At 38.8% G+C, this 11958-nt stretch overlaps 1 protein-coding gene across 1 annotated transcript in view; it reads right to left on the bottom strand.

Annotated features, from left to right (window-relative positions):
* The window catches only part of LOC104538432 (serine/threonine-protein kinase WNK1-like), a gene marked incomplete at both ends in the record, with an annotated part of 60705 nt that extends 48800 nt beyond the window's left edge, over window positions 1-11905 (bottom strand). The window contains one exon of the mRNA XM_010181636.1: window positions 11472-11905. Within this exon, the coding sequence (XP_010179938.1) occupies window positions 11472-11905 (434 nt within the window). The remainder of the gene's footprint in view (window positions 1-11471) is intronic.
* Window positions 11906-11958: the final 53 nt, after the last annotated feature.

The following is an 11958-nucleotide window of genomic DNA, read 5'->3' as shown; positions in this document are numbered from 1 at the left end:
TCTTTCAAACACCTAAATTATGGTCACAAAAGTTTTACCTTAGAGACAAAAATGCAGAAGTTCACCATCTATTACAAAATACTAAAATCCCCACAACAAACAGGAACAGATGTGCATCATTATTGGCTGCTGCCCTTATACAGCTCAACATATGAATACATGCATAAAGTGACTTTACATGTTTGTGAAAGTTACACAAATATTTAACCCATGAGTCTAAGAAAAAAAAAGATAAACTGGAGTATGTCAACAGTAGGTAGCTTATTCAATAAGATATTAGTTATCTAAGAATATAAAGGGACATATTTTGGCAAAAAAAACAGTGAAGAAACCCACAAACTTTAGTACAAGTATTATATTAATGGTACCTTCATGAAGTAGCCATTCATAGCAATGGGAATTTTCAGAATCAATTCTTTCAACTTGTCTGATCCTAAAACTTTAAAATTCATATCACACACATCCTAAGAAACAAGTTTTCTTGCTATTCCTCACCTTCGTCTGGTAAGGGCCTTTTCCTCTAAGTTCCTTACAAGAAACAACTTAAGTCAACAGTAATGACAGATTTAAGTCTGCCCAACACCAATAAATCAAATTTCAGTTCTGCTTAGTTTCCTGGGATTTGCCCAAATTTGAGAAGATTTCATATTGCATAGAAGAAAAAAAACTTTTTTTGAACCTTAGTCCCAAGACATAAACAAGACAACTGGCTATTTTTCCTATTTGAAGCAAATGCTATCAAATGCTTTTATTCATGTTCAAGTGCACTGATATGCTGTAATTTGTGCTGTATTACTGTTGTGGCACTTTTTTTTTTTGGCTTCTCCATACATAGGGAAAAATGCCTAAAGAGCAGGATGTTAACTACTTATTTGTTCTGTACGTGAAACTTAGTTCAAGCACAAATGCAACTTGAAGAAGAATTCCCTGGTATCTTTCCACCTTCTGCAAACACAAGATGATCACAACTTGAGGCCAAAATTCCTCCTCCTTCCTCAGATTTCTCACTTTTTTTGTTGTTGCCACAACCTCTGCAAAACCCTGAACATGCAAGCAGGTAGGCTAGAAATCCAAAGGGAGGGAGTTCATAGGAAACACATGCACATTTTCCTAGAAGAACCTTGAGTATTAAATACAGGGAGGTTTTTATGACAGATCTTCAGGTATAGACCATGCACAGTCTATTAACATACATTTAAGCCTTTAACAAGCATTTAAGTCTTCAGCAGCAACCCAAAGCTTCTTCACTATTTTTCTCCTTGACCCACCACCCCACCCCCCCAGCCAAGGGCAAATACTGGACCTCTAAGTATCATTCAGGCTTGTATAATGAAACCAGCAAAATAAATCATACCACAACCTGAACTGGCTCTCAGTTGCCATCAAGAGGCAAAAAAAAAAGAAAAAAATCAAATTCAAGTCGCCTGTGTAGTTTCCTTCCTCCACCCCTCTGGCAGGTACAGACAACCTGAAACACATTCTGCTTTTGAGCTGCTTGTCTGCAGAAAAAAGCTCTAGCTGCATGTAAAGGAAGTAGAGAAAACCACAGAAAAAACATTCTAAAACTAAACTTAAAGTCTTATTTTTGTATCAGACATTTCTGCAGTTTCTCCATTTTTAGCACACTGTTCCTGGCAAACCCAGCAACTCACTAAGCCTAAAATCACAAATGCAAATAAAAACCATGCCCCCAAAGGCCATTCTACATACTGTCAATCTCTACTTGTCTACATCCAGAGAGAGCAATATAAAAGCATTCAATCACTTCTCAGACAGTATTTCTTACTGTAGGATACTTGTTTGAATGAACTGCTTCTCAAGAACTCTCCAATTCAAGTTTAGTCTCACATTTTTTCTTTAGGGAAGACTCAAAGGCTCCGATTCCAAACCAGCAACAGCAAAACAGAGCACATTAACTTAGCATCTTGCATTTTCATATAGATAACACAACTTATATTTTGCAAGTGAATGCAGCTGAATAAAGTAAGAGACAAAACAAAAATAGTTTTATGTTGAAAAATATCTGTAGGAATAAGGGCCTCACTTTGAAGCAGATTTGAAAACAGACACGGTAACATTTTGCAACATTTAAGCAAAACCTGCTAACAGTTCAGAAACTGCTCTTAACAGATGCATATTACATAAGTGCACACAGATTTGCAGATCCTTAAGATAATAAGCCTGGACTGCTGAAGCTTTTAATAGCAATATTTGTGGGTTACTGTTTGTATGTCATTAGTCTTGCCAGTATAGCAGCAGTCAAAATGCATTCAGATTGGGGTCATAAACTTGCCAGCAACAGTCAGCAAAGCAGAAGCAAGTCACAGGGCGACTCTAAGAGAGGGAAATGTCCAAGGAAAACTGGGTAATACCATCACTTGGATAGCCTTAAACTATCACGTGACTAGATGAACTGGCCAAAACCAGATAAAATGCACATAATTGTTGGTATCAGCTTTGTACTGTCCTCCATTTAGCTCAGCATTCCTACATAGTTGTTTCAGATTTACCCCAATTACAGAGACCGGTATTCCTATTCTTTTCAAATTCTTCTAAACAGTGGTAATAAGCTCTCAATCACTTAAATGAGTTTTTCCATTTGTAGCTTTTTGCTCTCCATTGCTAGCCCCAAATCTGCTATGAGAAACCACTATCTTCAGCTACTGATGCAATAAAATTAGGACTGGCTGAATTAGTCTAGATGAAAAAGGTGATCCTAAACAGAAACAACAAAGCTTCTCCCTCGTATAAGGGGTCTAATAAAGCCTATTTTCCACACCATCTGCTGTACTAAAGCATAAAAATAGCTCTTCAGTGGATAGCTATCAAAAGTTTCTATCAATGACTGCTTACTAACAGGTGATAGAAGCCAAGCCATTCAGAACCATGGCTCAAAGCAGAGCATCTACATCACAAGTTATTAGACTTGCCAAAGGGCTTTCCTTAGTTTTAATCTTACTAGTAATGTGCTAAAAGGAGTCCTGCTAACCACTCACTTAAGTCTTCAAGAAGACTTGAAAAGCACCATAGTGGTCTTGTCCTGAGAAGAGATACCCTAGAGAACTGCTGTCCAGACTATTGCCAACAGACAAACCGGATGATTTCAGAATGATATTCTTGGGCACACAGAGTACAAAAAGAAACGGTATCTCCTACATTAAAACATGCAGCCCCAGGTAAAGCATTAGTTTAGGTGTTATTGACACATCACTTAAAAGCTCATAGATATTTTAGTTACAAAACAGACGGCCATCAAGTATACACATACTTTTTGCAGGACTTCTAAACTAAGACTATAGGTAAAGCAAAAAATTTGGGATTCCTAACTAAAATGATAAATTCAAGCTTCAAGTTTGCCTCCCTGAGCGATTTATAATTAGTTATACTAGTAAAAATTGTTTACTGCTTTACATAGATATCAATACTGAAGTAGCTTCTGGAAGACAAAAAAAATGCCAACACAAATCTATTTTTTAGCAGGTTGCAGCTTTCTATGCTGAAAAATAAACTAAGAGCATCTTAAGTTGCTTGTGAGCCATGCAAAGCAACATACTGTGCTGCTAGGACTCACCCAGGTAAGTCCGGAAGCGCTTTAGAATAATCTGGATATGTGCAATGTACCTGTCTGTCATCACCAGGTGAAAAGTTCAGAAAATGTTTGAGAACCAAACCGTTCTTCTGGTCATTGTATTCCATCTCAGCTATTTCACTCTGGCTTATTAGAAAAAAAAGAAGACCCGGCAACAACTGTGATTATGTTGTTGCAAGGATCTCCTTTTGGGTTAAGAGGATAGCATCACATAGCACACAACATCATTAACACCAAGTTTATCCTTTGCTGTGTGGAGTTCAGGAGTATTCTGCAGGTTGTGCCCTCAGACAAGAAGAGAGCAAGCTCCCCTTCTCAAGGATGACCTCAAGTGAGTCACAGATTCAATCCCAGTCACCTCTCCACTTTTCCTGGCTCTGCCAAGGGGAATAACGAGGACAACCAAAACTACGTGTTGAAAAGTGCTGATACAACAACTTCTAAATATGCTGAGGAAGTTACAAGTTGGGTAGAAAGAACGTTATCTGTAGTATCTTGACCAGAAACATTTAAACACTGTTTAAGTTTCAGTACATAGCCTGAATCATTCTCAGAATCAGCTAGAAGAAGGTCCTGGGGACTGTAAGCAGCTTCCACAAAAATACTTATGAAGCCAGTATAAAAAGTTGAGTCTTATTTGTTAGGACAAGAATTTTAATGCCGTATTTGAAAAGATTTTCAGATGCCTCATATTAGATAAAAGCCTTCCACTACTCAGAGAAATCAATTTTTGAGCAGCACTACAAATCCAGCTATTTAGAACAGGAATTGTTTCAAGTATACTGGATGAGTGGTTTTCCAGGCATGGTGTACACATGTCATGATCAAGTTAAAATCATGGAATCATTATCTGAAGTACTGAGTTGAAAACAGCAACTTTCTACCATATGCTATTAAAAAAACTGCACAAACTACACATGCACTGCTAAGAGAAAGTCTTATACACAGCTGTGGAAACACTGCAAACTTGCATGATATTTATTCTTTTTCTTATAGCCCAAATGTTACAGCCATTATATCTGCATTTCCTTTTTCCGTACATTAATAACTCTCAAGACTAAAACAAGCATGAAAATGTGAACTTAAAGACTGAAACAGAAAAATACTCAATTTCTATTTAAACTCAACCATGATTTGGAAGAACCAATTGGTGACCTCAAAAAAAAGAAAATTGTTGCTGATCTTGACACGAAGAGAGTTTCTGAAGAGATGCATGACAGGAAATATCGAGACTAACACTGCTTAGCACAAACTTTGTCACATGCAGTATGGAGAACCTGGGTGACAGAGCTGTGCTGGTTAACAGCTGCTGGCATAAAACAAACTAAAAAACAAACCCCAACATAAAAAACCCCAAAATGACAGAATAAGTAAAAAGACATGTGGCCTGGAGGGATGTTGCTAACCAAAAGGAACTGAATCTACACTGCACCATGCACTGCATCCATGGAGACAATCACAGATCTATTACTGCTTGTTTTATTTATTACTCTGCTAGACGGCTCTCAAAGGATGCTATACAGGATGTCTCCAGGGAGTTTTATCAGGCAGGGCTTTTTTCCCCCCTTTTAAAGAAAGATTATAGTCCTTATAGTTTTCCTTAGCACTCAAAAGTTTAGCTATGAAGCTAAGCGTTTTTATTTTAAACCACAACAGCCCAAAACAAATCTCATTTAAGAGATTTAATTCTGCAGCTCTCAAACCCACCCAAACTGACAAACAAGCACCTGTTTATTTCCAGAAGAAATGTTGCATTTTCAGAACATACTTATCCAATTATATTTATTGCCTCGCAACCAGCCAGTTACAAATTGAATCACAGCCGTCTCCACAAGTGATATCCCTTTGAGGTAAGATTATTTTCCTAAGTAGAGGTCTCCTAACAGCTGCAGCTCCAGAATGTACTTTAAAGCTCCCTTCTCTCTTTCAGGGTCACCTTTGTCAAGTCTGAGGGAGCCTGACCACTGTTTATAGTTCTGCAGGTAATTAGTTTGGCTCCTTTCCCATGTCATTTATCAAGTTGTCAATTGTATCAATTACAGCACAAACACTCAGGAATATGGCTGGATTTTGTTTGTTAGCCAAAGGAAAAATTCTCAGAGATCTGAAGCCAGTAAGTACCAGTAACTTGTTCTACCCTACAACATGGAAAACTAACAGAAAAATTAATCTCCTGCACAAAATGCCAAGCTTGCTGTGCATGCACACTTGAAGACACAAGGAAATCCAGTGCAACCTGGAAGTATTATAAACCAATGATACACTTACGGTTTTACAGCTTTTTCTTTTCAGTGTTTTGAAATTTGTAGAGCTAACAAGGACAGAACGGTGTTCACAGAGACTGGCACATACCTTTATTGAGCTACATCTGTGACAACTGTACACCTGACCCAGACGTAGTCATGAACAGGAGGCACAGTGCTGCTGTTACTGTGGCTGTAGCCTCATAGTTATGCTCACAAACTAACAGTTATTTTAAACACTGATGTGAAGTACAGGGTAGGCATGGGAGTCACCATACTGAATTAGAACTTGAGCTTTATCTCTTTCAATAGAAGTTTTATAAAATCTTAAAATATTCTGAATTAAACCACAGTTAGAGCTCTCAAAGAATGGGTATTTGTTTCAGGATGTTGACTATTCCTCCAAACCCAGCAGAAGGCAATCATTTTCCAATAGCGCTTAACAGACAGATGAATTCCAGGTCCACACTCCTCAGCTTCCTCTCACTGCACAAAGGTTTTGATCTGGTTTTCCGTTTTGCTTTAATGTAGCCATACGATGTGCATCAGAGCTAGCATCATTGCAATCAGGCCTCCTAGTGAGCAATATGCAACCAGCTTAAAAAAAAAAGAAACTACTACAGGATGCCACAGTTGTGTTACAAGACCTTTTTTGGTTGTCAGACTTGAATATGCAGCTCCTGAAACATTCCCAGCTCAGTCAATCCAGAAAGCAAAGAGATTTTTAGGAATTATACTTGAGCCTGCAGTGGAATACATACTCCAGAGTATAGAAACCACATTCCATTGTTGTCTGCTGACCTAAATCTCAGTATTAAATAAAGCTTTAAGTCTAAGAGACAAAGATTAATATAGTTACATCTGAAGCATCACTAAAAGTGAAGATATACATCACATCCAAGCAACTTCCTGTACTGCAAGTTTTAAGTTAACTTCTGCATACTGTTACACTCAAATTCTGACATATGGAAATATTATTTAGCACCTCACTACTTCCTGTAATAAACTGACGACCAGTTGCATTATCATTTTTACCAGAGTGCACTACAGAGTCTCATGGCTGACATTTGGTTAATGCATTATGTTTGTTCTCAGCTGTTGTTTCATTGCTACTGCCTCTATAAAGAAAAACCCATTTGTTGGTCTATAGTTAAGATTCTGCAGAGTTGCACATATGTAACCCACACTAGTTCATTACTCAGAAGACTTACAACTAAAGGTAACCAAATTCACATTCAGCTTCCTCTCAAAGTTAGGAGTTCAGCATACTCTTCATGCACCACTTTCACCCCTCAGACTCATTTCTTAACCCCAGAAGCTCTAACTTGCTTAGATACTCCCTTCAACCTCCTTTTCCTCTTTCAGTAGCTCACACATTAAGCAAAATAACCTAACACTGCACTGAAGCTATAACAAGAATGACAAAGTGATGTACCAGACAGAAGATGTATTCAAGAACTGTAACTGCTGACTGACCAACCTACCCTTTCTGTCAAAGAAATACAAAGGACAGGAGCAATACAGCAGGTACCACCCAAGTGGTGCAGTTCTCCAATGCATGCAATTTACCAGGAATGTGTTTTCAACGAATGTAAATATCTTTCTACTAACAGTTCCTAAATCACGCTTCCTTTAAGAGAAGACACCATTCAAATGCAGAAAGGTTAGCCTTCAAATGCCCAACATATAGTCCAAAAAGAGAGCCCAATTTACGTTCCATATCAACTGCACTTTCCTATTTGAAGAGTTACTAACTTGAATGACAGAATCCAGAGCAGCTATTCTAGACACAAGATTTTTGAAGTCCAACAAGTGACTGAACCAACCTGTACTGTTCTGTAGACCAGAGAAGTTAAACAATAGTTTTGATTTAAAACCAACTCAAATCGAAACAGGGACTGAGGATGCCACACTACCCCCAATATTTGGCTTTCACAGCCAACTATGAGACTCAAACCTTTGGCATAAGTCTCACCTCGCATATATAAACTTAATGCAACAAGGTATCACCTTTTAGACACAATGTTACCTCAGCTGTACAGAGGTGACAAAAGACTTACTGCTCATAAGTGTAATTATGAAAGACTAACCAGTAACACAATTGTACAGGAATAGTTATTTTAAATTAAAACAGAGGCAGTAACAACTTTTGTCAACTTCTACTTAAAGACCATTAAAGCAGTAACCCTAAATAATACTACACTCAATTTATGAGATGTGTTAACGACAACAGCAGGAGGCACACTTGACTCAGAGTAACTAGAGTTGAGATAAATATGTACAATGGGAATAAGTGTGTTTGAAGGCTAACACTACACTAACAATTTCCTTGCAGTAACTGAAGCTGAGCAGTGGCCCTAAGCAATTGCTGCTGAGCTCTCCACAGCTCCACTGTGCTCACGGCAGGGCAGCTATTTCACATTTAAATGCCTGCATCCTACATTCAAACTAGATTCAGTTACAATTTGCTTCATATAGACAGGTCACAAAGTAAACTAGCATAGTCCATCAGTCATGCCTTTGTTAGGATTTTGTTTGTTCTGAAATACTCAATTCCTTCAAATCAAATATTCCCATCATCCACAGATCAATAAAAACTAGAGTCTTGGCCAGGATCTCCTTTGCTGGAGATACTGAGAACATCACTAGGTCACCCAAAAAACTTCAGCTCTTCCTGCTTTTGTGCTTTTTTATTGTTCAAGCAACAAGCACAAGCGGCACTACAAGGCAGTTCAAAAGGCTTCCTAAGGAGCAATATTCTCCAGAGTATCAGCAGCAACTTGAAAGCCCAAGCTGCATTTGATAAACAGCACCGAAACTCCCTCTGAAAGGAGGCATACTGATATTCTCACATCTTATGCTTTACCAGTACAGAGCACATACATTAAAACTAAGTATAGTTGTATTATTCAGCATTAAAAAGTCATCCTGCCAGAGATCACCACAAAGTCTTCTGTGCTGTCTTTGATCCACAGGATGAATTTGCTCCGATACTTAAGACACCTCAGTTTAACTGAGCTGAAAACAGCTGGGATCTTGCTTCCTTCTAAACAGCAGAGATTTTATAGAAACTGAAGCATTCAAGGTATGCTAGAAGATACTTAAAAGAACATACACCCAAAGACTCCACAGAAGTACAAACTGTTCTCACCCCATTCTGTTATACATCTTGCAATCAAGAATTAGAATACAACCTTATCAACTTTGCACAAGCCAGAAGAGGAACAACTTAGTCTGCATAATCACACTAAGCAGCCTCATCCCAGCAGCACTACAGTAGCACTGTTAAGAAATGTCTAGAGAGGTGGTACACGAGTACAGAGAAGAAAAGCTCTTCTACTGCTAAGGAACGTTATTTCAATACAATTAAAAGTAACTGACAGTTACCTATCATTAGTGTAATATAGCACAGAAGAAAATCATTCACATTTCCTTAATTAAAATAATTACGCTTCGAAGGTTCACCACTCCTCAAACCACGGCATTCTGGAAAACCTATGACACCTAAGTTTCAGTCCACCCTTGTGAATCCAGATTGTACTTTGATACAAGTCACGTACAGCAATTACCAGTAACCTGTCAACAATTATATTTCCCTAGAGAAAGAAGAGGATGTACCATCATATCAACAAATACCAAGTTCCTCCTTTCATTTCTAAACACAAAGAATAAAACTGGACTTTAAAATATTCTACCAGCTGTAGAGTGTAGCTCCTTTAGCAAATACTTTTAACAGCTATGAAATTTATATTATTGTTTCAAACTTGTAATTTCATACAGTCTCCTTACAGGAAAATTACAGCATTCAGAACAATCTAACCCACAAGGCACTCCTGTTATGTAGTTAATCTCCAACCAAAACATCAAATATTTCTCCCTTACAAATATCTTCATTCACGCTTTTTGCAATTTTAAATACCACTCATTAAATTCTTCAACCAATTGAAAGCTCACAACATGCCTTTTATAAATGAGCTTCTTTATTAAATTACTTCAAAGAAGGTGCTTCTTTCGACAGTTTGTCCACATGGTACTAATGATGACTAAGACACCTCAACAGAGGCAATGTTAGCAAAAAGTGACTTATGCCAAGCTGACATTAGTTTCTGATCAGTAAGTTTAAGTGTGAACATTAAAACAGATTTCAGGGGTTAAAGTCAAGAACTCAAATATTACAAAGTTTAAAATTTCAAATAAAAGTAATACAATTTTGGCAGATTATTAATCTCCTCTATGGTCAAACTGCACATAAAAATCTTAAGCAGAGCTCAACAGTGGATCATTTTGCTTTTTTAATTTAAGACTAATGCTCAAAAGACCACCACAGCAAGTACATAGCTAGCACGGATGAAGAGGGCATGCTTAAGGGTCACAAAGAAAACTGGAAGCTTGCTTCCGCAGTCAGCAAGCATTGAATAATGGCAATAACATAATGAATCAAGATACTGGTAGAATGCTTGAGCAATCATCCAAAAGCAGTATGAATACAAATCAAGAAAGCTCTTAAATTCTCTCAGTCTGACTGGAATAGATATAAAATAGCTTTTGAGAGGAAGGAAGTTTTGGTGCAGCTACTGCAATCAGTCATTTCTGAGCACGTAACGGCTTAAAAAACCCCACAAAGACTTCTGGGATTTTGACCCAATGCTCTTTTGTCTGCCCTAAACTGGATAGGAAGCACACACAATAATAAAGCTATACTATATGAATCACATCAAAACCCAACACTAAAAAACAAGCGCTATCCTTTTAATGTAATGCTGAGGCTTTGCAAACAAACTAGTACATTAGGTATTTGTTCCTGGTGCTCCAAGTTCTTCCCACTTTTTAGGGTCCTTCCACAGCAACCTGCATCTCAGCTATACAAGATCTGGCTCACAGGGAAGTAAGGGTGTTCTTGCCATTGTCAGACCAGGCTTCTACAAAACTCTGGCTCTGCTCAGGCTGGAAGAGCAGTGTCCTAGTCCAGTTTAATCCACCAGTCATTTGGAAAGGTTGGCTTTTTTTGTTTTGATTTGTTCTTTTTTTTTTTAAAGCTTCAGAAAGGAAGCAATTACATTCATCCTTTCCTCATGCTGAATCAAGTATGAACCCCAGAACTTCGAATGAAACAACCAGCTTCGCAAAGCTAAACAATGTGATGTACTACCTGACTTTGAGTATATTCCAGTTACCTCCTACAAGAGCCCACTGCCACAAACATATAAAATGCCTTGTGAAATTAACATTTTAGTATTTGTTTTTCTACGTAAAACATCTGAACAAATTTTGAAAAATTAAGGCTAGCTCATATTCACATTCATTTATACACTTTACCCTTAGCCTCCTTGAAGCTATGTATGTTTACAATCCTCCAGGCTACCTTTTGGATACTATAAGAAACAGAACTATAGTACATTTTCTGATAATAAAGTTAAAAAATTCTTCAGAGAGCAGAGAATCTATAAGAATTAAAAGGCAAACTGACTCCAAAGAAAGGGTGCACCTTTCTTCCAAAGGAGTACCTCAGCTAAGCTCTGCAGTTGCCTGTCTGAATAAAGCAGACCTCGAATTGATGCGTTTTACCTCCTTCAAGCACACAGCCTAGCACCTGGGAGAGTGACTGTGCTTTGGTAATTCACAGTTTTTATTTATTTTACCTGCAGCTCGCACCAGGCGACTTCCACAGTGGTTTCTGTATCCAGTCCTTTATAGACAGTTTTGAATGAGCCTCTTCCAATCTCGATGTCAAACTTCAGGAAGCGGCCTTCTGGGGAGAAGCCCACTGCCTTGGTCTCAAGCTCTTCGATGTCTTCCTGCTGTGCTCTCCGCTCCTCAAATTCCCGGTTGGCAGCTGACGCGCTGCCAGCGGCACTAGTGGGGGGTAGCGCAGTTGCCTCGTCCTCCTCCTCCTTGGGCAGTGGCGGGGCGGCATCCTTCGCGGCAGGGGTCTCCTGAGCAGACTGTCCTTCGAGGGGAAGCGGGGCAGTCGGCGGCGGCTGCTGCAGCAGCGAGGGAGCCTGGGCGGCACTGACAGCGATGCAAGAGGTCCGGCTGACACACTCGGGAGGAGAAACCAAGGGAGCGGCGCTGCCTCCCGAGACAGGGGCCGAGGGGGCTGCGGGCTGCAAGCTGGGTAGCTCCAAG

The sequence above is a fragment of the Mesitornis unicolor genome, unplaced genomic scaffold (assembly GCF_000695765.1).
Source record: "Mesitornis unicolor isolate BGI_N332 unplaced genomic scaffold, ASM69576v1 scaffold39223, whole genome shotgun sequence".
In the NCBI taxonomy this organism is placed as follows: domain Eukaryota; kingdom Metazoa; phylum Chordata; class Aves; order Mesitornithiformes; family Mesitornithidae; genus Mesitornis; species Mesitornis unicolor.
The sequence above is the reverse complement of the archived record's forward strand: the minus strand, read 5'-3'. Positions and strand labels throughout refer to the sequence as shown.